Below are 26,810 nucleotides of genomic sequence, written 5' to 3' on the forward strand. Positions count from 1 at the left end.
TATAATATTGAAGAGTTTTGGAATCTCAATTTGTAATTCTTAATCTTACTCAATGTAAATAAAGTCTTAAACCTTATTTACACAAATAAATTTAAAAATGGAGCTTTTGTTTAGCTTTTTTTAATAAAAATAGCTTGTTTGGAAAATAGATTTGCGAGGTCCAAGTCAGCGAGATAATAACATTGTGCATTAAAATATCCAGTATTGTCGTTTTATTATCTCTTTAAAATTAATCTTTGTCTTCATACGATTTTTATGTCTATATAAGAAATATTAAATGCCAACTAAAAACTTAAAAGCCTTCTTTCTGATTTTTGAGTGCATTTCAATAAAACTATTTCATTCCAAATCTGAAGCTTGCATGCTATCAATTGGATAAAAAAAATTATCTTACGGTGAAGTGTTTCCTATTGAAAATTTTTAAGAAAGATAATTTTGAAGACTCGTTTATCATGAAAAGATTTTATTTGCTTGCGAAATGTTTAGTTTAGAAGTCAACATGCCATTCAAATAAGATGAATTTTTAAGAAAAGCATTTGTTACCTGTACCACAATTTTCAGATATAATGCATGAAAGGGTCAATTTTAATATGCTTTTATTTTTAACAGAATATTTTCATTGAATTAATTTTTAATGTTATAATGCTCATTCATATTACTGGCATCTTCAAAATGTAACAATTTATAATTAAGTTAGAATAGAAACAAGATACTAATTTTATATGTTTTACATATTGTTTTTGGAGTAAAAATCCATACTTCTAACGTCGATATAATTATAAATATTTTTTTTACAAACAGTCTTCTTTTACTGTCGTGTCACATATAAGTGCAACAACCAATCGTTAAAAATTTTTATTGAAATTCACTTCGGTCCATTGAGTCTCAAGATACTATGGGGATTTAAGATTGCATTTGATCTACCTCGCATTTAACTCAGTCAGTAGTTGCTAATGAGTACTCCAGGCAAGTAAACATTCGAAATATAAACACTGATTTATTTTAGAGAATTTTGCACAATAACAATTATACGATAATAATATGACTTAACAATTCAACCAGATAAAAATATATAGGTATAATGATAGATAGATCTATAATAATACAACTCATATGATAATTACAATTACAAGGAATTTTGGTGAGCTAGCATTCGGAATTTTTCACAATTACGAATGAAAAAATGAAGGAGCCACAATAAAGGATCGCTCTTCTGCTTCGATCGGCGTAACAAATATACCGTTTTAAAAATGTTGCGATAAACTAAACGATGGTATAACCGAAATTTTCTTAGGGGGTTGTCTACATATTTAAAACTGTGCTGAACTCGGAAATTTCCTATGGCAACGCCCTTTTTTATGCTATGAATAAATTCCCCTTGTAAAATTACCCAGAGTACAGTGTTTCGTTACTCTACCAAGATTTCGTTGAGAGATATTTGAAATTTGCTGTTAATGATTTCCGCATTTGTAGAAGTAATATTTAAATATTCTCTGAATGTCAACAATAATATTTTTTATTTTTGTGAAATTTTAAAATATTTGCAAAATTAAAATCTACATTTAAAATCGATTGTTATTGATGCGTGGCAAAATATTTAAAGTAAAAATTTCTGAGTTATTTTTTTTTCTACTCAAAGATATGTGAAAGAATATTGAAAGTTTTAAAATGCACTGGGTGCTGCTGTGCTTTAAGCATTAAAATGGAAAGTTTTGTTGCATGAGCAAAAGAAAGGTAATTCATTATAGTTTTTATTGTTTAAAGGAAATATGAGAGGTAGTATAATCTTAATAAGATCTTAATTAAATAAGACGGAATAATATTTAATAGGATATAAATTTTAGTGTTAAAATTAATAACTCTCAGATAAATCTAGAGAAAAAATTAACTGATTTTTAATTAATTAATTAATTTATTTTTGCTTTTTTCATGTATATCTTTAGCAGTATATATTATTCCTATTATCAAAGCTCATTTCTCATAATCCCATGTAGCTCTGCCTGTTGCTCCATATTGTACAATATTGTGCGACATTATATGATATTAATCAATATTCAACACTATTATACAATATTGTGAATATTGATCAATACAATATTGTACAATATTTGAGTGCTACTAAGCAATATATATGAAATGATGAATTATTTTGCTTCCTGCTTTTAAAAATGTCATGCATTTTATTCACTGATTAATGCAAATCAGACTTTTTCCATGATTTATCGGCTGGGCGCTGAAGCAGAATTACTTGAAAAATCGCGGTTTATATAAGTGATATCAAATGAAAAAGGCAGCCTATATTTTATAAATGTTAATAGTTTAAAAATGATTTTAATTAACAATATTTTGTTTAAAAATTTAAATAAAAAAATAAACATTTTTTTTTTATATTTAAAAAATAAACAATTTTTGTTTAAAAAATATACTTATCAAGAGAAGTTTTATTTCCTAAGAAGACTATTCTTTTCGACTCTTAAACAGATTTAAATTCATAATTTTGAAATTTTATTTAAATTATTGTCTTTTATTTAAATATGAAGTAAAAATATATAATTTTAAATTGGCAAAAATAGTTGCAAACTTAAATATTAATTAATACTACTTGAATTAAATGTAATGGGAATTTTTCGGGTTTTATGTTCGTTTCTGTATACTTCGCTTCGCATAGTATAAAAGTAAGATACATTTTGAATTGAAGAATGAATGCTAAATGCATTACTCAATAAAATATTGTTTAATGATTTTTCTAATTCCTTTTATTAACACATACAATATTGAAATAATTACAATTTCGACAGATTAATTTTATGAAATTGCAGAAGCTTTTGTAAGAAATATTGAGCACATAAACAAATAACAATACATTTAAAAAACGCAAATGGTTATTTTTAATACATTTAACATTTGACATTTTTAATACATTTACAAATAACAATACATTTAAAAAACGAAAATGGTTCTTTTTAAAATTCAAATTGTGGCATTTTTTCTGCATTATTATAAAGAGAAATAATTTGGTCAATACGTTTGCAAAGTTAAATTTTGAAAATCTTAAAAGTATTTACTTGAAAATAAAATTTTAGCTCTTCAATAATTTCTTATATTTCCTACGTGACATTCTATGTAAAAATTCTAGCTTGCCACAAAAATAAGATCTATCTTCCACATTTAAAAGAAGCTACTATAAGTAAACACTTGGCATTGGAAATCATATTTTTTATATAATTCTTGCCTCTGATGAAATCTTACATATGTTATTACATTATAATATGAAAAATGGTATTTGAAAAGTTCCTTAAAAAAATGGGCTTGTCTTTAGGTGCACGCCCAAATTTAAATGTGTTGCCATTTAAAAATTTTCATATTGTAATTTGAATTTTTTTTTGGATATAAAAATTTACTTTTTAATGATACATGTATGTGCAAAATGGGTAGAATACTTTCTATTTCCTTAACAAAAGAAATTTAATAACTACATTTTTTTAAAACATAAATTTAAAAAATAAGAAAATTTTATTTTAACATAAGGGCAAAATTTTATTAGCTCATAATTTCAAAACGACTAGACCTCATCTAATGAAATTTTAATCCCTGGAAGAACTTTTGATATCGTTTAAAATTGCATGAAAAAATAAATATTTGAAAATTTTAAATACATTCTTATTTGAATATGCCCCTAGGGAAGTATATATGCCCCTTAGGAAGTTTTTAATTCAAAAATGTTTAAGCGCACTTTAATTCTTTTCGAATGATACTTTTTTTACGATCGTTTAACCCTTAACTGGGGACGTGAGGTCTGTGAGACCGCTAGCGATGGATTTTCTGTCACCCCTATTCTATTTTTAGCTCAATTGAATGGATTGACCCTGTAGCTTCCTGTTTTATGACCTTGAATGCACTTGCACTTTTTCAACCGATTTCAGCAGATGCTTTTTAAAATAATTCAGTCATTTCTTCGAGTGCGGTCTCTGAGACCGCATCTCCCTGTTAGTGTCCCAGTGATAAACAAGGCTTAGCAGATGGTGCTAAAATTTGGCCCCCAAAATATCATCCAGTTTACTGATCCTATTATGAAGCAGTGCTCCAGACACTTTTAAATGAAGAATAAAGTGATTTTAGTGATAAGGATAATTGTACAGAAGAGTTTTTCAATGAATGTTCGCATTCAACTGATTTTCATATGTATGTTCAAACATAATTAATTTTTCTAGTGACAATGTATGTTGAAAAAATTATAAAATATATTAATATACCAAGAGATATGTATACAGAATTTATAGGTTGATCTTTAAAATAGTTCTTAACCTGTATGTTTAAAATGCCCTAGAAAACCGTGTTATGAGTCACACAAACCGATAAAAAAAGGCCAAATTTACACATAGTCAATTTTTTTATTTTTCATATAATTGTTGAATTTTACATTATATTGTCTCCTATATACTTTAATATACAGTAAAAATAAATTTGATTTAAAAAGTAAAAAGTAATATGGTTTTACAAGAATATTATTTATTGTAACATGTAATCTGAAAAGAAAAGGTATGTTCCAGCGCATTTACTTTTTTCAATGATAATATATTTTGAAAAATTTCTAAAACATATTTGTATATCAAAAACAAAATATATTTGCAAAATATATTGGCAGTTTTTCATACTAATATATTCATTAGAAAATTTAATTTGAGTGTAAATAAAATGCGGTCTTGTAGACCGCCCCTCCCCAGTTAAGTCCTAAAATTTAATCTCCCAGTTAAGGGTCAATAAACGTTTCCAGAATAAAGTCTTGAATAACTCCTTAACTTTTTCCGGGACAGTATATAAGACTTATGAACTTTGTCACGTATTCGGGGTTAGGAGCATTGCAATCGCAATAGATGCTGAAGCCGGAACTATTGAGTTAGTAATCCATCATGGATAATGTATGAAAGTTTTTATTATTTCGCTCGAAATCTAATCTACAAAATCATTGTTTAATGCAAAAGATGGACTAACTTATCTTTCAGTATAAAATTTTATTCAGATTTTTAATTATTGAATGTCCTTTTGATCAAATCAATTTCTTTTGGTTCATACCTACCATTCAATGCGAGTTAGTTAGAAATAATCGATTACTTTTAAACCTTTCACTCTATTGCTTCTTTTTTCTTTGTGGAAATGTTTCCGTTAAATCTATTAAAAACAGAACTAGAATTTTTACAGACACTGATAGATGGCTTCATTGTTCAAATACCATTTTATAAAATGAATTGTCTTTAATAGAATCCCGAAGAATAATTTTCGGCCAAATAAAAGAAAGAATTCTTAAGAATGATCAAAACATAACAATTTATTTAATAAAAAAGATAAAAACAGATTTGAAGAATTATTAGACTTCAGTTTCTTAAACAAACGAGCAAATTTCTATTGGAACCATTATATTTTCTTTATGAATGCAGGTGAGTTTAATAATAAAACTAATTTTATTGCACAATCTCGAACAAAGTTGATAATGTCTAAACTGTAACGATTAATAAAATAATTTGAAATTATTTCAGACAGTATATATACAATATACATTTCATAGACATATTAAAATGAATGCTATAGATTCAAATTTTTACTACCTGCATTATTTGGAAGCTGGTCTTCAAACATACGATTCACCTGAATGCTAGTTTCGTTGTTGAAACTGAAACGGGTTTCATCAGGAAATCGATCTTGGGACTCAAGTGTTGCAGTTAATCCATATTGAGATAAATACAATAATGCTAATATGATGAGAAGATATTTCATATTCATTTCGAATTTGAAAAACATTACTATATTCGAAACTATAAATCTATGAAACTCAAACAAATTATGAACCTCTTCTAACTCTGAGAGTGTTATCAATAATGTCTTACCATTATCTTTCCCTTATCTTTCGACAATATTTATCACAAATCTATTTCTCTTTTCCACTTTGATTCGATTTCATATGATTTATCACATAGAAGACGTTCAATCGAGAAGCTTTCCTTTTCAGACTGAATTATTATTTTTTTAAAAATCTCTAATGAAACAAACCTTTTAGGGATGTTTTAGTCAAAAACTTATTCAAAATGCTTCCATTAATATTTTCAAAAAGGAATTTTAAGCAATTCTATTAAAATTTATAAACATTTTGATACTATACCACTAAAATCAGCCGAAACTTTTGACATAAATTGAATATTAATAGACATTTTTCAATGGCTTCCTTGCGTGGCCTTTTTAAATTGGCTTGCATTTATAATCTTAAAGGTAAGAATTATAGTATGATATTTTTACTCTATTTATGATGTGTCAACGCTTTTTTTTCTATATTTATGTCTTTTATTCAACATATACTATTTAAACATGTGTATCAGTTAATCAATTTATTTATTCCGTATTAGTGATGTCACTTCACACCAATGATATTGAGAAAAATTGATACCAAAAATAAAAGTAAAAACATTTTAAAATTCTTATTTTTAGTGGAATTAATCAATATATTTGAGAAGTGAATTGTTTCTTAAATTACGTGACTAGGTTCGGAATAAATATTTTTTTTTAAAAAAAGTTCGAAAATAGTTATTTATTTTTATGTTTCTATTAAAATACCAGAAAAACATCTATCCAACCAAACTATACCAGTTAATTGCAACTTTGAAAAAAAGGGAGCTTGTTTTAGCTAAAAAGAGACATAAGGCAAAAAGTCTAGTTTAGAGGTTTGTGAAATGATTTGCTTAAAATTTTGCAGATTGCTCGAGAAATATATTATCTAGTTCCTGAATTAAAAAAATAAGCAGTATTTCTATCCAGTCTTTAAATATTAAGATTCGACTGATAAATAACACGAAATTTTGAATTTTATTTTTTCACATTGTGAAGCTCTAAAACAACTATAAAATATATCTAAATGAATAAATAATTTATTCTCTAATTTAGTTACTGTAGAACATATTGAGAAACTATTATACCAAATACGAAGAAAAGAATTTAATTTATGAAGTTTTTTGTAAGAAAATTCTATCAAAGATTAGAATTTGAAAAAAATGGCATCTAAACGTGTAAAACAGCATTAGAACTGTAATTTAAAAGCAAATATAAGAATCAGTGTAACTTCCCATAAAATAGACGTAGATACAAAATTCTAACGATTTTATAAAGAAACCTGTTCAAAGTTTAAGAATATTAAATAAAAATATCATAATTTCAGAAAAATCAACATTTAACATAATCATCTACCTTAAGTTTAAAATGATAATAATTAATTAAAAAGAGCTTCAAATTTTTGTGAATACATAATCATATTCTGTAGGATTCATTAAATAATGCCCTCCCTCCTTTTTTTTTTTTTTTTTAAAGAAACAATAATCCGGGAAAACGCTCGAGAAACCCTAAGCTCAAAAATATTCAGCTGCGGGCTGGCAATCAAGTTGGCAATTTATTCCAAGTACCATTTTTGAAGAGTCGCACTCTTCATCTGCCTGACTTAGACCTGACAATTTTTTTAAAAAATTAGTTAGAATTTTAATTAATTAAAAATTAGGATAAATTTTGAGGTTCTACCTCGATTACTTCAGGATGGAAAAGATATTGTTACTGTTTCTGTAAAGCGATACAGTTTTTTCGACTCCGAAGATGCTTTGGCTTCTCCTATATTTACATTGAACCAGTTGCTTTGTGGCGCCATCTACATTTTGCTCCGAGAATTTCAAATGCTTATTTGTGCTTACCGAACTACCATCTGTTTAATTTTTAAATTTTTTGTGAAGCGATTTTGGAATGTATAGGTCTTCGAGCTTATGCACATAGAACGATATTTTCCTGTGAATGAATAGCCCCCATCTTGAGGATTTCCTGGTGAAATGTTCAATGGATACAATAATATCTGAAACAATAAGTGTCCCTCAAAACTTATCTCTTTTAGAGCGTTGTTTGCAGATGTTTATAATTGTGATGATGTACGGTGAGCTAGATATTCTACCAAGTAGTTTCGATTAGTTATTTTCTTGTTTATAAAATGTGCCTGGTTGAACGCCCGAATTCATGATATTGATAAAATTAATGTTGCGTTTCGAAAATTCTTATTTTCATTGCTGCGATTAAATACCGAAACGCTATATAAAATTCAAATAAGGATAGCAGTAGTGATGATAACTCAGTGACTCTTCAACTTAAAATTAACAAACAGTAAAGACAAACAAGGAAGTCACATAAGAAACCAAGAAACATCCTCTCATGTTGGAAGATGTTCGAAAATATCAAAAATTTGGAATTTGATTTGAAATCGAGCATTCACTTTTCAGCTCTTAATGATGTGAAAGAAATTGACAACTTTATTGCTGAATTGAACGTGAAGCATATTGCTTGGATTCTCACCGAAAGAAGCAGAAATAGAGTGATCGTCTAGAATTTTAACTGCTATAATAATCGAATCATGTTGTCTTTTTTGAATTGACGTTCTTTTCCAATAATACCAATAACCTCAATACAATATTTATGACTTCAGGTGAATGAAATGAATGAACGAAATGAATATGAAATTAAATATTGATTTACCACGAATGAAATATAAAAAACGCCAAAAGATTAAAATTCTTTAAGCCTAAATCCCGAGAACAACACTATATATGAAGCAAATTTTAAGTTTACAAAAAATTTTATTCAAATACCAACTATAATAGAAATGGCTGGTTTAAGGATCATTCCTGTGGGCAAATCCAGTGCTTTCAGACCCTCATTTAGTGAATTCTTTTCAAACCAATCCAGAACTTTATGACAACATGCAAATCTTTAAAGTCAATGTTGCATGTGAAAGATACCAAAACAGCCCTCGCCAACTAGGAAATTTTAAACTGACTATTGTTCAAGGATTTATTGCAATTATTAAGGAAAAAAATTCAAAAATTCCACAGGAATAGACGTTCGAAATCTCATGTTCCCAAAGTTTTGAAATTCCTTCCAAAATAATCACTCTTTATTTCCACCATAATTAACAGACACACGAAATATCATCATTTCTTTCCTAAATGTGGAAGATAGCATCTGTCTCAACGTTACCAAAAAACTGACATAAAGTCCAAAACTTCCTGGAATTTACAGGCTAATGAGCCTTTTGAGGAACCTGAGAGAAATCTATGAAATGGCTATATTTACAAGACAAGAACAAATGAAAATGGATTCATATTTTCCCCGAGAGCAATATGGATTCATACCCGAATATGAATGTGTTCACCTGCTTCTGAGAGTCATAAATATTGTCCTTAGATACGCCGTGTGTGAACTAAATTCAGAATCGCTCATTTGAACTCGAGACATTATTCAAAGAACTAAACCTTACATCTCTTTTTATCCACTAGACGGAATGACTCGAATCTTTCAGATTTAGAAAGATTCAGAAATGATAAGAACATTCTAGAACAAACAATAAATAACAGAAAGTAAATCAATAACAAAACAACTTTTAGCTGCAGAACGACATGAACTTGGAAACTGTCGATTTCAGTTCATATCATTGTATCGCCAAGTCAGAACAAGTGCCGTTACAATATCATCACGCATGGCTTTTATAACAACAGTGGGAATTTCTTTGATGTATGAAAAGAATTTGGCAGAATGTATAGACTCATAGATTTTGAAATACCATCCTACCTCATAAACGTAATAATCAAATTCCTCACCAGTAGAGCATTTAAGTAAAATTAAATCTAAGCAGAGTAAATAAAATGAATCAAAACTGGGGCGTCTTAGGTATGCATCCTTAGTACTCTACTTTATAAAATCTACACTGCCAAATTTCAAAATAGTAACTGCATCACTAACTGTTTTTATTTATTTATTTATTATGATACTGTCATCCTTACTCAAGGTAGCAGACCACAATTTGTTACCAAAACACTTCAAAGAGGACTCAAACATTCCAATATTTCCATCAGTTACTGAAAACAATCTATGCTGTCATATTTATGGAAAACCAAAGAAACCATTATGCGCAATGAAATTGTTTGAAAATGACCTGACTTTGAAGAAACGAAGTAAAACTCATCGGTATGATTCTAGAAAATATGTCAAATTTCAAAAACCATATCAACTACAGTAGTGAAAAATTCTGGACTAAAGTTCCTCTCATTGGCAGCAGTTTACCTCTTCCGCTAAAGAATAAAATGCTGTAGCACACACTATTACAAATAACCTATCCTAACTTATGCTAACAAGATATATCAAATTTGATCACTTGCTGCTAAATTCAACTGAACGAAATTGAAGTTTTGCAAAATAAAATATTTCGTGTCATCCAATGCTTCCTCGTTTATACAGTTTATACGACACAGAGATTTTAAAATTCCGAATTTTTCCAAGAAATTTTTTAATTAATTCAATTCTTATGGAAATCTTATGGTTAAATGAAACCCAACTATATCCTTTGCAACAGAAAATTTGCTTTTCCTTTCTCTACTACTAAATGAACTCAATCTTTAAATTAGCAAAAATCTCCTTCAAAATTTTCATCGCATCTAAATAATTGCTTCAATTTTCTTCTGAACCTTAAATAAGCTATCTTTTTCTCCTCCCACCTGATACATCAAGGGTACATTTCTGATTGTATTTTTTCTTCGGATACTACTCGTATTAAACTGTGTAAAATTGGCAAGACGTTGAAGTTCTTCAAGTATCTAATTTAAGAATATGTTTAAAATTATTTATAATATCAAGATAGGCCTAAATGTCAAAGCCATCTGAGAATCCAATAAAAAATGTCAGCACGTATTAATGTTGTAGTGGACAAAAGGCAAAAAATATTAGAATTCGTTCGGTTCCATGTTACAATCATTGTGATCCACATAATAAAAATCTTTTCAGCAATCTGTTATCGTCAATAATTCCCACCCTGGAGAAAAGTTATCAATCCCATGCTGATACCGAAATCTTAGGAGATCCTATCTGCCTATAGAATATTACTATACAAGACGAACTCAAAGACAATACGAATTTCAGTCATCTGATTTAAATAACCAGCAGGTGTGGTCTCCCCAAAACTTTCTTGCATACTCCCTAATAAACGTGACTTGCCAGAGAATGCCTTACATGGCACTGACGTACAATAGTTACGACATATTAACTTTTGGCGTGAATTTCACATTTCTACTGAATCTATAGAGTCATCTTTCTTGATTATTCACTGGTATGCCGTTAATAGTATTCGAAAATCTAATTTGTATTTTAGACATCTTTTACTGAAACAAGAAAGTGGAACAAAAACTGCACTTGTAGCCATGAAATCCTATACCAAATTTGATATATTTAAGTCATTGCATTTACAAGTTCCTGAAAATACAGACCGACAGACAGTCAACCCTCAGATAGATGTGGTTAAAAATTTGACAGATGTATGCACTATAGATGATAAATCTGTGTATCGAATTTCATTTATCTAGCACTCTTTGTTTTGTAATTATTGTGTTAACTTATATTCGAACAGCCGGACAGACGGACTTCATTAGAATCAATTTTTTTTAACATTTGACAGATATCTGAAGATTTGGTGTAAAGACCGCATCCCAAATTACAATCGTCTAGTTCAAAGCGTTTTTGAATTACCTTTGTCACAGACAGACGGACGGACGTTTTCCAAAAATGGGATTTTCAAGTTCAGTCAGATCTATAATGTGGAGATTCGTCAGAATCTCGAGTTCGAATTTTTTAATGATTATTATACTTTCTCTATATTATATTTAAGAGAAAGTGAAAAAAAAAGACTGTCTAACAAACATTTAACTAATCGAACTTATTTCTTAATGCAAATTGCTTTTCCTTAATTGCTTTCTCAGAAACATGTAAAGATCATTCATATGTTGCTTTTTTTTCTTAGTAAAATTCTAACTATCCTGATTAACTTTTCATCATAGTATTGCTAAGCTACATTATAGTGTTATTTTATTTTTTTCATCGTTATGGAATGCAGAGTATAGGCGAACAACCCGATTCCTTCAGACAAATAATCGTAATCGAAATCAAAAATGTTTCTGTAATGATTAAACGCCTCGTATACGTTTGCAATTAATAAAGTAAACGATTTTAGCAATTTGAGCAATTTTGTTGTTTTGATATCTTTTAAATGTTCCTTCAAATGGAGATTTAGGATCTTGGGGCCCTGATACTAAGGTTTTGGATTCAGAACCAGTGGACCAGGTTCGAGACACGATTCTACCAAAAACTGTCATGTAAGCGGATCTGTTGGGACCAAACGTCTTCCCACTGGTGTTGTGTGGAAGTTAGGAGAGGGGGTGACAGCTCAGGTATCGTCCTCGTGATCTGGCTGCGGCTGAAATTTACGAGATCCATCCCAAAATAGAGTTTCCGTTGGTTTCAAGCGGGACGTTAATATAATTGAACTGAACTCATCTTGAGGTTTGATATGTCTTTATTTATTTATTTTTGCTTATGAGATCGTCCGTTTCTGTTGAAATATTAGTAAGTGAAAATCTTGAAATTGCTTTCTATTTTCTCATTTATGACAATACCTTTTTATTATTAGATATACATTCAACTTGTTAGAAGCTAAGCAATAATGTTGTAATTAAAAATAATTACTTTATTATATATGAAAAGTGTAGAAGCTTCCGTAAAGAATTAAGGCTTTATTATATATTCTAATTGTGAATTTCATTATATTTTTATTTCTGAAATACAAATACAGTTTAAGAAAGCTTTACTAACGTTAAGAAAATATTCTCAAATTTTATGGAATTTTGTTATCTTAGAACCATTATTAAAAGAAAAGACGTTTATTTGTGAACAGATCACAAATTGTAATGAAAGCTCCATATCCGATACTCATTCCTTTTAGTTTATTTTAAGTTAATCTTGTCGATACTGCTACGTTCAGTGGTGGCGGGGTGGTCGGCTGTACGCAAGAAGAAGTTTATTTTAAGTTGTTAATATAATTTCACGAATTTGTACATATTACTCAAATCGGAAAAAAAGCTAAATAAAATTTAAATTTCTTCAATGACAAAGAAAAAATAAATTTTACATAAAGAATTGTTGAATACATTAAAATGGAAAAACAGTAAAAACAAAAAAGTGAAGAAGATAAACAGCAATCACTAGGAAAGAGGCACACGAAACAAAAGATACAAAAAGTAAAATTAACAAAAATGATTCGCAAGTTGGACATTTTCAAAATCCAAATCAAAACATTAAAAAATAAAAGATTGACCAGATGAAGATCTTCTAATTAGATGACATCTACTTTTTCGGAAATGCTGTCCCGAAGAAGAATTTGTAAAGTGTTAGAAATGTTTGTTAATTTTTGAATCGAATTCTAGCTCATTTAAATTTACAAGTTTTAGAATTACGCATATAACGCATGCTGGCTAAAAGGTTAAGAATTGCTAGAGCTTTATAGAACTGTTTAAATCAGTAGAATAAATAATGAAATTTCAAAAAAAAAAAAAAATGTAAAGAAAAGTTTAAAATGCACGCTGAGAGAATCAGATATTTTATCTCCTTTTCTGTTAATATACTTTGAAAAAAATAAAACCTCACTGCACGTATTCAAACTGGATAAGGAACACATGTGAAGTGGCCTCGCAGATAAGCTTTGTTACGTCCTCTAAAAACGAGTTTATTTTTAAGTGCAAGTTTTTCCGGAGGATATATATCTACATACCATGGATTTTTAATATATGATCAGTATGAAAATCAGATATAACATACAAGGGGTGTTCTAATGAAAAGGTACGAAACGACACTGTGTGTATTAATACACTGTGGGTATTATGCTTGAGTACAACGATCCCATTGATTAATTAGCCGAATGATCCCTTGTTCCCAGAATTCCTTTGGCCGTGACGAGATCCAGTCCTTCACAACGTCCTTGAGTTCGCCGTCCAAAGTCAACTACTTCTTGCAATCCTCAAGCGGAGAAGAACCATTAACTCCGATGTGTACTGTGAGACACTTCGAAGACTACGCAGGTCCATCAAGAACAAAAGACCGGGGCTACTCACGGAGGGTGTCGTTCTGCTCCATAATAAAGCGTGTTCACACGTCTCCAGGGTCATGCATGTGGAACGCCAAGTTCCAATAGGAGTAGTTCGACCATAGGCCTTACAGCCCGGATATGTCTCCCTGCGATTTTCATGTGTTAGGTCCTCTGAAAAAACATCTGAAAGGCAAGCGCTTCAACTCGTACAGCGAACTCAAGGACGCTGTGAAGGACTGGGTCTCGCCACGGTCACAGGAATTCTGGGAACAAGGAATCACTCGGCTTCTTAATCAATGGGATCGTTGTGCTCAGGCCTATGGTGTGTACTTTAAATAAAGTCTTCATTTATACCCATATTGTCATTTCGTACCTTTTCATTTGAACACCCTTTGTGTATTCTCTGTGCTAACAGTTTATTTTTTTAGTGAGTAACTGTAACTTTCAAATTAATTAAAAACTTTCATGAAAGTAGTATTTACTAATTCTTCGATAGATTTCTTAGTCAAGAAAACCAAGTTATGAAAGAGTTTAACCAAATATAAATAATTATTGCTGAAAATAATTCTAATGAATACTTTTATTAATTTTTTATCATTATATCCTATTATTTTTTATTATTTATTTAATTATTAATACAATTCCTGTAACGGTAATCCTTCTCCGTTTAATTCTAAGTTTTGAAAATCATTCATAGCTAAATGCCAAACATCAACATTTTGTCTCCTTTATTATTTTAATTTTGAAAATGAGGAATCTAAAGAAAAACAATGTATTGTTTTATATCAATGGCACAAATAAACCGTTTTATATATTTTGATTTAAACATAATGGTACAATCAATGAGTTACAATTATCCAAAGAGCAATTTCTACATGCATATGCAAAGTATGTTTAGTTCAGAAACTGTTTGATTTTTATATGCTAAAAATGTATTAATTTTAAATGAATTGAAAGAAACTACAGATCATACAGCTTAGATCAATATGGTTCAACATACGAATATCTTACAGTTTAAAGTTGATTATTGCTAATATTTTCTAAAAAGAAAATTGAGAAATGAAGGGAAAGGAAAAAAACCCTATAGTTTTATCAAACGCTTGCATTCAGATAAAACAAATGTAAAAGTTTAGCAGTATGCTTAAACCTTTAAGAAAAAGAATGGGAAATTATTTAAGAAACAGAACTTCAGTCCCTTTAAGGGGAACAGGATTATTTGAAACATCTCTGAAATTGTAGGATTTTGCCTTTCAAACCCGATTCCCTTGAACATCTGTTGAATATGTGAAAATTCTGCATTACAATTGTCGAAAGACTAATATGCAGGGTGATTATAATTAAAGTTACGATTTTAAAACTGGATAAATTTATAACTACTGGTCAGAAAGACTTGATATTTTAGCAGAACAATCGCGAGGCAATGGAATTTTTTTTGGCGAAGGAAAAAGAATAATTCCAAAATGTGCCGATAGACGGCACATTTTAGTTTGGTTATAATTAGCCGACAGATGACACATTTTAGTTTAGTTATAATTAGCCGACAAATGGCACATTTGCTGTTAGGGTTCACATTATCTTGAGATATGCAATTCATTCATATGTGACATGCGCACTGTAGACATAGCTGCGATAAAAAGGCAGAGCACCCGCTCTTTGCCTGAATGGTTCATCATGACTCTGACTATGAAGGATCTAGAGACGCATAATCCACGATTTTTTGAATAACAAATAATTTTGCTATTGTTGTTTTTAAATATTTGTTCCAAATATCTGTTATTTCAATCATATTATTAATTAAAAGTTATTACTTAATATTAAATATAAAATTTATTAATTGTAATTAATACTTAATTCACTCATTTAAGTAACGTGTGATGAATTAATTTATCTATTTCAGCTTACTTCTTAAATTTGATTTTTTTTCAAAACTATTTATTGAATTTCTTTATTGGAGTAAACCATTTTCTGAAAAATTTGAACTAAATATATATGTTATTTCCTTAAAATGTTTACTTTACTTCTATTATTCTGCAAATAGGTGGCGACAGCAGTAAACAGAATATATACAAAGTCATGTAACAAGGAATTAAAAATGATTTGTATGGAATAGTGCATCAGCAGATGCGAATATCGGAAAGTCAAGGTCACTCTCATGAAGTGGAGCGGCGACTTCACACTTTCCAATAAAGTCACCGCTCCGATAAATTTCAGTGATATGCAATTCAATGATATGATAATTCCAACAATAACCGGTCCGTTCTTTTTTCAACTCTTTCACAGATTTCTCCTTTACTGTTTTGTTCGAGAGCTTCCATTGGACTAGATCGTATCGATTGCTACTCGATTGATCCAAATCCTGCAATCTAAATATCGCCATTAAGATCGTATCGAGGATTTGAATCGCACATCTCTTTGAAAAGTATTGATCACTGGTATTTGTGACTTTATGATATTGGTTACGTAATAACTGCTCGTAAAATATTCGTCATCTCTAGAAGGATTTCGCTCTGCTCTTAAAGCGTTTTTTATAAGAACGATGACCGTACACTTAAGCGATCAGAAAGTTTCGGACATTAAAATCCATAAAATCGGATCCAATAACCACAAATGGTCTGCGAAAAATGATTGCTAAATTCGAAAATACCGGCTCATTTGACATGAAATAGGGTAGAGAAGGAAACGAGTTCAGCTGCGGCAGTGGAAGATTTAATTACAGCATTACAACAACAGACTAACAGTGATGCTGGAATCAGCAGTGCACGGGGAGTTAGTTGGCCGAATGCTGGATATATCGATCGGCAAGGTGCGTAAAGCCCCACAGAACATCTTGCGCTGTTATCCGTACAAAATACCCTATGTGCAGCAGTTGCTACTTGCTGACCTGGAAGCACGTGAATCTTTTACCCTACGATTTTTTGACCGGATGGAAGTAGACAACGGATGGCCATGGAACATTTCGTGGTCTGACGAAGCCCTTTTTACATTTTCACGGTTCTGTAAACAAACAAAATTGCCGGATATGTTCGACCGAGAATCCGCTCCAGCCAAAACCATTACCTCTTCAGTCTGTAAAGGACACTGTGTGGTGCAGAATAACGGCAGCGTTTGTCGTTTAGTCCGTTTTTCTTCGAGAGGATCACACATGAGAGTCCCGTTACATGCGCCATTACTGGCAAGCGGTATGGAGCACTTTTGCGTAGCCATGTCCTTCAGGCACTTCAGCAACGTCAGTGTGTGGATCGCACAATATTCATGGAAGATGGCGCTACTCCGCACATTGCTATACTCCAGTGAAGCAGCTGCTGAGTGCTCATTTCGGAGATGATAGGATGATAACCCTCAGTTTTCCGGTGGCCACTCGACTTAAACCTGGGTTTGGGGGTACGTGGAGAATGTTGTTTACAGCGGGTGGATTGAGAATCTAGCAGATTCGAAGGCAAGCCTCACACAACACATCCATTGTGTCAATACAGATACCTTCCGATCTGTAGTGGATCATTCCGTTTTGCGCTTCCAATTAGTAGCGGAACAATGCCGAAAGCATATCCAACAACTTATGCCTTAACCACCCATCAGTAAGGTGTGTGTTCCATGAACCTCTTTTTTTGTCATTATCACTGTTGTCGCTATAAAACATGTATTCTTGTCTTATTACTAATAAATTTTTAGTAAACCTCTGAGCTCTATTGTTTCCTTTTGGCTAATAATATTACTGTACTAACGAATCAATAATAATATTGAAGTACAACGAATAGCGAATAGACGGTTCCTGACAGAGCCGTCTATCGGCAAATTTTGGAGCTATTTTTTTTTCCTTCGCCAAACAAAATTCCGTTGCTTCCCAATTGCTCTGCTAAAATATCAAGTCATTCTCACCAGTAGTTTCAAAATTACAGATTTTTGAAATGGTAACTTTAATTATAATCACCTTGTACTATATTCTAACATCAGTGTGGTGGACAAATTAGAAGAGAGTTGTGCTGATACAGATTTTAGACTTGCCATTCGATCAATGCTCAGAATTAGAATCACACAAACATAACTCGTACACTGTTTAACGTTTCAAAATGCCTTTTATTTAAAATTAATTTAAAAACAATTCGATTTGTTAAAATGAATATTAAAAATCAACTCATACATAAGCAAAAATTCTAACATTTATTTCATTGCGGAAGATAATGATATATTATAGACTAACATTAATATGATGTGCAAATTAAGGGAGTTGTATGCTGACACAGATTGCAATCTTACCATTTAAACAATGCTCAAAATTAAAAGAATAGAGCTCTTATCCTTGGAAAAATTTCGGTATGGACTTATATTTAAGATTTATTAAGTGAAAACAGTATAATTCGTTACATTTAATATTAAAACAGCAAATCGTATATATATCATAGTTTGTAGTTAACCATTAGAATTAACCATGAATTAAATAATAAAAAGATTTAGAAAAAAAATTCGGTGCAGTCTAAGAAGGACATATATACACTATATTTACGTACTCTTAGAATATTTTAATAATTGCTTGAAACTTCTTAAATTATTACCAAATTCTGTGCACTGTGACATATTTACAACACCCATGTAAAGCATTTGGAGTCGCAGATCTATCATAAAAGCAACATAAATACGTTGCATGTGTGAACAAGTGTCCCAAATAAAAGATTCAAGTATTTTAAAACAATACAAAACGCATAAAGAAACACACAAACCCCTCTTCCTGGTTTACATTCTTCCTTGGCAGCGTAGAAATTTGCGCTCTCACTCCGAATTGCATAAGAAATTAATTTCTTCGAGAAATCCATCCGAAATCGTAGATTTCGAAAGAGTTTTGTACAACCGAGTATTTATACTTTTGGTCTTTTTAATTGGCAAAAGATCGTTGGCCAATCATTGGGAAAACCTCACCCTACAGCACTGTGTAAGTCGTGGCGACTTCGCTTGAGACGTCTTCCCGATTTTGGGCATGCCCTCTAGCAAAACACCGGTCGATAATTACCACGACTTGTTTCCGACGTAATTACCAATCATTTTCCGGCATATATTGATCATTTCCCCATTCAATGGGAGACCAAATATCAATCATTAGAAAATTTATTACTAAACACTTGCCAGCGTCATATTGAAATATTGCTTTATTGGTTATTTAGTTTTCTTAAACCCCAATAGTTTGATGTGCTTTGCAACTGTATGCTCGGTCGTGTTATATTTTCATGGGACAAGGCAATGAATGGAGTAATTTGCAAATATGCCTTCCAATTCAAGTATGAAAGCACACTTCCAGGTATGAAATGAATGTTCAGATATGAAAGCACTCTATCCAGGGTAATAAGTACCTTTTTTACTCTTACTACTTTATGCTGTAATAATTTGAAGAATAATGTTCCTCCTCATTCGATAGCTGAAATTCTTGAGGAAGACTTTCACCTCATCTTAAAAATTTGTGAATCTTTATTCTCAACATTTTTTCATCTTACATAGCATCGGGATGTAATCTGGATATTTGAAAGATTAAAAGATAATGGATATTTACAAAGATTAAATCATTTGTCAAATAATTAATCTGGAGTATAGAAAAGACTAAATAAAATTCAATCATGAAACTTTTTATAGCATAATATTTTCTAACATCTCCTAATGGTTTAAGTTATAAATGCAATAAGAAATATTCTTTTGTTTGATTTTTGATGGTCGAATTGAGAACGAAATTTTTCTTTTACATGTCATGATGACAAATTAAATCATTCATATATAAAATTATATTTCAAATTTTTAAGTATTTTTCATAAATGTATCATCTTATTTACCATTTAAAATTGAATGCCGGATACAAACCATTTACGTATAAAGATAAGAATTCTAGAGATAAAAGAAATATATATTATTTGCAATCCAGGACATTATGAAGAGAAGAGAAATTCCATAGGCAAGCCTTTTTTTTTATATAAGGTTAAACTGGCCATTATTATATGTAATTTAATATGTAAGAAAATAGCAAATTAATGCAAATAGCGACAGAAATATAGTCTCGTTGTGATATGCCAAATGTGATTCAAAGTTTGCCAAATTTGGCTGAATTTTGCTTTTTATAAAATGCGGTTGGACATATAGAAATAATAAGAAATGCGCCAAGATGATAAATCAGCGATCCTATTTATTACATTCTTATCAAATATTTCTGTATCACGCTCTCATTTCATTCCTTCCACCATTTATCTCTCTTTTAAACCTTCCAACGTGCCATTTCGAATTTTTTAAAAATTATATTTTTCAATAATAAAATGAATCGATCATTCATAAAATAAAATTGAATCGGCAACTTATCAATACATTCAAATCTATCTCTTTCAACTTACATCACATTGTTTTCTAAGGATTTACTAAGCGATTTGAATTTTTGATTCACCCATAATTGTATCCATCATTCAATTCTGAGAATAATCTTTACATTTATTAGAAAAATCAATAAATTAGAGAAGAAAATAAAAACTAATATATTATAAAAATACATATTAAAAATATATAAATATATTAACTAATAAATTAAAATTATTATATTAACAAATTATAAAACAATTAAATAAATAAAGTTTTGTTCCCGACAGTTTAAAGTTCCCGATTTTGAATCTAATTCGTCGATAAGTTACTTGTCTGTTGATACCTACATTCATATAAATAGAAACGCACTAACTCGTAAAAGCAAAGTTTGCTGTAATTGAAATTTAATATGTAATATTGCTATTAAAGGAGAATTTTATTAAAATTTTAGTTATGTATCAAATGTCAGCTTCAATCTTTCGACAAAAATGAATTTAAAAAGCATAAATCCTTTTTTTTGCTATAATACATAATACAAAGCAATTTTGTGTTTATAAACAAAAATGTGAGCCCTTGTAGCAATAACAGTCTGCGGCGAGGGAGAGAGGGTACAATGTTATTGGGAGAAATGTATAAAATTTTCCGGGAGACTTCTCCTGCTGGTTTTTTTTTTAAGTATCAAAGTTCTGATACTAGTTCTGAGTTCAAAAAGCACATTTTTCATAATCTGTCTGCAAAAATGTATAAAATCTATCTGTGAATACTAAAATTCAAAACCGCTTTGACGAAGATATCCAGAATTTTATATATGGAATTACGTCGAAATTTATAGATTTCTCTCAAATTTTGAAAGAAATCCATTCATAGTAAGTTTGTGCGTTTATCTGTTTGAGTGCAAGTGAATTTGAGTGAAAGTTTGAGTGCAAGTAAAGTTGCTATAGTTTTTTTTCTTTCTGATACATTTTTATAATCCTTTTCATTTTATATTAATCATTAAAAAATGGAAATAAGATTACTCTAAGAAGCTGCAACAAGGAAGAAAATAAAGAACCGTCAAACACTTACTGAAAACTGATAAGGAGATAGTAGAAACCTTAGAAGTTTATCTGATAACATATTCCACTTAATCAGAAAATGAATTCTGCATTTGATCAAATATTCTGAGGAACGACTGAGTTGTAAAAAATCTTATTTTAAAATCAATATGAAAGCATGTGCATCAGTGTTAACGTTTTTCTTGTTTTTAATTGTACTGAAGGCTAAAGGCTTAAGATTTCAAAAACTGTTACAAGAAAACGATTCCGCAAATCTACAAGGATTCGACAACAAGACGCTGTTCTTACAGAACGATCCTGCAGGTGATTAAAATTTCTTATTATGTATTTTGATTTTACATTCATTCTATGCGTTTATTTTTTCTTCGTAAATGTCATTACATGCATGAATTTACTCATGAAAAGTGTGTTTTGCTTTGTAATTTTATAATCCCTACATAATTTATCAATTCTGTTTATCCAACTATTTATAGATAAACATTTTTTACCCTTACATGAAGAAGTCCCAAATACAATTAAAACTAAACTTGCACTAAAAAATTTTTTATAAGAATATCATTTGATGAACAGTATAATTTTTGAAAAGAAAGAAGTATATTTACATTAAATCTAAATTTATAAAAATGAGCTAGAGATCATTTATTTTTACCTTCTCATAAAAAAAATCTCAAAATTAAAAAAATTAAAAACTTTGATCTACTATTGCATTTTCTAAAAAAAATAACTAAATATCTAAGCAAACAGATGCCTCTGTTTCCATTTATTGTATTTAAATGCTTTTAGAAAATAAAGTAATGTTTGTCTTTATTTCTTCAACCACACCAACAACAACAAAAAAAAATCGAAATCCGATTAAACAGGTGGAACGTTTGGTTCATAAAAAATATTTTTAGAACACTTAAAAAATTTTCTCTCGAGATTTAATGAATAAGAAATCCTAGATTCAGAAAAAACTAATCTTAAACTTGCGTCTACATGTTAATGAGGTACATGTGAACGCAAAAACTTAGTAAATTTGTAAATCAGAATCTTATTATTAGTTGATGTTAAGTTTTTTTTAGTGAATGTACTTTTTTTATTGAAGATCTACATCATTATAATTTTTTTCTCCTAAATCCTATATCTTGCAACATTAACTTTCTCAAATTAATATAAAGTTATTAAATTATCATAACATCATATCACACACATGTATATATATGTATATAATCCATATATGCATAGATAAACAGATAGAACAGAAAGCGAGTTAACAACAATTTGTTAAAAATAAACAGTCCTCATTCGTCGGCATTAAACAAAGAAGAATTAATCCTATAAAATATGTATTTGGAAAACGAAAACAACTGCAGTCTTCTTTTAAAAATAAAAATATTGTGCCGCCTCTTTTAATTCCCTAAATTGAAATTTTTTATGTTTTTTGCAGCCTGCAATTGCCATCGAACTCAAGAGTGTTTCATAAATGAAAATGGATCTCCTGATTGTAGGTGCCCTCCAAATAAAACTGAAGTCGAAGGAATTGATATTAAAGTTTGCATTGGTAAGCAATATTTATTTTACCATTTTTCTAAATATTTAAATCCATTATATGTATCGTAGAATAAAAAAATTGTAATCAAGGGTAGAAAAGAAAAATTATTATATTTTCAGCAGTAAAAAAAAAATCTATATTTACTTGGAATACAATGCTCTTATTAGATTCTCATTGTTTCCTTTGAAATTTGAATTTCTTTTACTGATTATAATATTTTTCTAAAAGTAAATAGAGAACTATTGTTACCAAATATTTTTATAAGTAGTGTAAAAGATATTACATATATAATTAACTATGCCATTGAAATAAAATTTAAAAATAAGTCAATTATAGTTTTGTAAGTTGGCCCAAGGGACATTGCCGATTACTTACCAAAGTATGTATTTAGGATAACACAAATGCAGGTTCAAAAAATTATGAAAGATTATTAAGGCCAGAAGGGAAGAATTCATATTAACTTTTACCTATTTACACCTTTGTTTTATAGTTAAATTAGAATTATTAGAATACTACTTATGTTTAAGTCATTAATTCACATCGCATTCCAATCTCAATAGTGTTTAAATATTCTTAATTACATTATAGTAAGTGTCAAAGAGTCGGAATTCCATAATTAAAAAGCAAACTGAAATGACATAAAAATAGTTTGAGAAGAACTGGGTGTTGATTTAAAACAATTTCTCTCCTCAATTCTTATTTCAAAACTGCGCATAGTTACATATTAGATAGCAAATGAAATTAAAGTTTGAAAATGACGGCTGCATTTCTGTATGGATTATATAAATGTAACTGCATACTAGTTGAAATGTAAGATAAATAAACATGACAACGATTAACAAGTGTTATTTTTTGTAAATATCTAAAGCATATCTTAGATAAAATATTTATATAATAAACAGATGGCAAAAAAAGCAATAATTAATTTTTCTGTCTCCAAAAAAATTTTCATATTTTTTTTTCCGAAAATATGAAAATTATGAACATAAATAAAGTCTTCATTCTATGACGTTAAGCACTGAAAAAAATACGTTATTAAATATTTCGCTGAAAAATGAAAATATTTTCAATTCCTTCGCAACAATAAAAAAATACTATGCCAAATCCTTTTTTTCGCATTGGTGAACATTTTTGTGCTCTCTTGTAGACTGCAACTGCCACCCATCACAAGAGTGTTTCGTAAATGCACACACTTTACCTGATTGCAGATGTCCTTCAGGTAAAATTGAGAAAGAACATGACGGTGTTATAGTTTGCATTGGTGAGTCATATTTTTTTAACCATTTTCCTGTATAATTGGATCGATAATGTGTATGTGAAAATAAAGCATTTGCAATTTAAAATAGTGGTGATTGATTATAATATTTTCAAATAAATCAAATTCTACATCTTCGATTATCATATTTCTTGCTTATTGAATGCAGTGTGCTTATTTAAAGATTGGATTTCTATGATGAATCATAATTGATTGCGAATGAAATTTAAGAACCAATGTTAATATTGTAATGACTATATAATGAATGTGAAAAGAATAACCTATATCCAGTCTTTGAAATACAAGTTCTGCTTGAATAATATTGCAAAATAAATTTAAAATGAATTCGGCATTGTTTTTGTAAGGTTGACCATTGAATATTCCAGATCATAAAACATTTATCCACTTGAACATATTGACAAACCTACTTTATTCCTTTATAAGTGTACTGTTGCGTTAGATTCATGGTCAGAAGTCAATGATTTATTATTGCTAGAACTAAATCTGTCTTGATTTAACAAATTAAATCTGCATAAAATTTACAAAGTTGTGAAGAAACTACTTAGTACGGATTGGAAAGAAATGAGCTTTGAATTCCTATAACTTCCTGCTCAGTTCAATAAATAACATCATCAAAACAATAATTAAAACTATGGCTTAAAATGCAAAATGGTTACTTACTAGTATAAATTAATCCAATTAATACACAGCATGCTTTAAGTACACCTGCAATTAAATTTTTATCACGAATCAGTAAATATTTACTTAATTAATAGAGGAATATTTTATGTGAAATAAATAATTTTCATTTATTCTCCTCACAAAATAATATTGAATATCACTATTCTTAAAAATAGATCGCCAAATATTATTTCCCTCAAATTTCAGTCATATTTCATTATCGGTAAATACAGCGGTTCACTCAGCACTTTTTTATGAGGTAATTCGCATAAGAGTCTCTCTGGGCAAATTGTCTCTTATTGAATACATTATATTGAGTCTCGGTTGTTATTCTAAAAGCAACTGCACCACTGATTTCTTGATTCCTAAGAAGATATTTGAAGACAAATCCCATATATATATATATATATATATATATATATATATATATATATATATATATATATATATATATATATATGAAACAAGCAATACACATTAGTTAAAAGTAAAAATAGAATAATGAAATAGTTTTGAAAAAAGAAAAAAAAAGAGGTAGAATAAAATAGTAAAAAATGTAAATCATAAAATAGCACAGATTATGAGAAAAACATAATAATATATTGTTATCAATGAATCATCATTAACCAGTTCCTTAATTAGCACTTTTTCTGCGATCATGATGGCAAAGCTTCTTACTAAAGCTTCAATAAGGTTTTCAAATGCATTTCCATCCAGCTAGTAAGCCACTGTTCCTGTTGAATATTCCAAAACTCAAATTCTCTGATAAGGTGTGGAATCGTACCTATTACCTTTCCCATAAAACTCTAATCCTCTTTCCCAAAACTTCTAACATAATGAACCTTAAAAGTTCCATATCAGAGATGAAATCTGAGAAGATTAAATAAGACAAAGATTAAGCATAAAAAATTTGATTCAAGCTGACGTTTCACTAAAGACATCAAATTCTTCTGGTGAGTACTTTGAAAATCTAAAGATAAAAAAACCAACAATCAAAAAAGCAGATAAATAAAGTATTAAATTCTGTCTCGGTTAGCTTATGCAAAGAGAGAATAATTTCAAATATTATTATTTGATATTTTTACACTCATTTGATAATACACTTTAAAGAAATCTCTTTCTGTAAAAGATTGCAATTGCCACTCTTCTCAAGAATGCTACCTGAATTCAGAAGGGAATGCTACCTGCAGATGTGGAATAAATAAAATAGAAAAAGTGGATGAATATGGCACTGTATCTTGTCTCGGTAAGTCTTGATGTTAAAATAATATTGAAAATTTGAGTACATTGAAATCACAACGGAACGGTAATTATGACGGAAAATCCCCAATATTTAGTTTAATTTTCAATTTTAATTAAGAAAAAAAAAGAAAAAAAGAATCCCTCCTAGGGGTACATTTGCTCCATTCAAGGGATATATTTATCCTATTTGGTAGCAATAGGTCAAATTGTCTGGCTTGTAGAGCGCCATTATAAACAGACGCATATACAAGTTCACGCATATTTATCTTTATTATTAGCAGTGATTTTAAGTTGAAGAACTCAAAAGCAGCTTTAAATTAATATTGAAACAAATAATGTACTGATGAATACATTTTAGAAAAAGACAGCTCCTTTAAAAACAAATCTATTGCTTTTTAAAAAGTACACTTTTTTTAATTTTAATTATCTGTTACCTTTTAGTATTTAAGTTATAACTTGTTTCTTTAAAATTTAAGGAACTTTGAGGTTAGTTTCTCTTAAATTCTCTGTCAAGTAATAATTATCTTATGGAATCACATTCAATGCTATTTTCCCTATTTTTTATTATTTTTCCCTACCTTGAACTTTTCCAAGAAACAGATGATTTTTTTGCTTGTATAATAGTTATACTCTTCGGTCTAATTGATTGAAAGAGAGGCTGGGAAACATAATAGACGGATAGTTAGAATTCTATTAATGCTCTCTTCCTATACCATACATATAATTACAAACAACCTCTTTATATCAAAC

The 26,810-nt window shown here is 29.5% G+C and overlaps 2 protein-coding genes across 7 annotated transcripts in view; one reads left to right on the forward strand and one right to left on the reverse strand.

Moving 5' to 3' along the window:
* Positions 1–5,854, reverse strand: part of LOC129975615 (neurogenic locus Notch protein-like) — a 60,287-nt gene extending 54,433 nt beyond the window's left edge. For all 5 annotated transcript variants that reach the window (XM_056088692.1, XM_056088691.1, XM_056088690.1 and 2 more), the window contains exon 1: positions 5,604–5,854. In XM_056088692.1, coding sequence (XP_055944667.1) covers positions 5,604–5,796 — 193 coding nt within the window. In that variant the 5' untranslated portion in view covers positions 5,797–5,854. The remainder of the gene's footprint in view (positions 1–5,603) is intronic.
* Positions 5,855–21,430: 15,576 nt separating this feature from the next.
* Positions 21,431–26,810, forward strand: part of LOC129975616 (neurogenic locus Notch protein-like) — a 46,352-nt gene continuing 40,972 nt past the window's right edge. For both annotated transcript variants that reach the window (XM_056088693.1, XM_056088694.1), the window contains exons 1-4: positions 21,431–21,654; positions 22,778–22,891; positions 24,030–24,143; positions 25,948–26,064. In XM_056088693.1, coding sequence (XP_055944668.1) covers positions 21,501–21,654; positions 22,778–22,891; positions 24,030–24,143; positions 25,948–26,064 — 499 coding nt within the window. In that variant the 5' untranslated portion in view covers positions 21,431–21,500. The remainder of the gene's footprint in view (positions 21,655–22,777; positions 22,892–24,029; positions 24,144–25,947; positions 26,065–26,810) is intronic.

Source organism: Argiope bruennichi, chromosome 7 (assembly GCF_947563725.1).
Source record: "Argiope bruennichi chromosome 7, qqArgBrue1.1, whole genome shotgun sequence".
Classification (NCBI taxonomy): domain Eukaryota; kingdom Metazoa; phylum Arthropoda; class Arachnida; order Araneae; family Araneidae; genus Argiope; species Argiope bruennichi.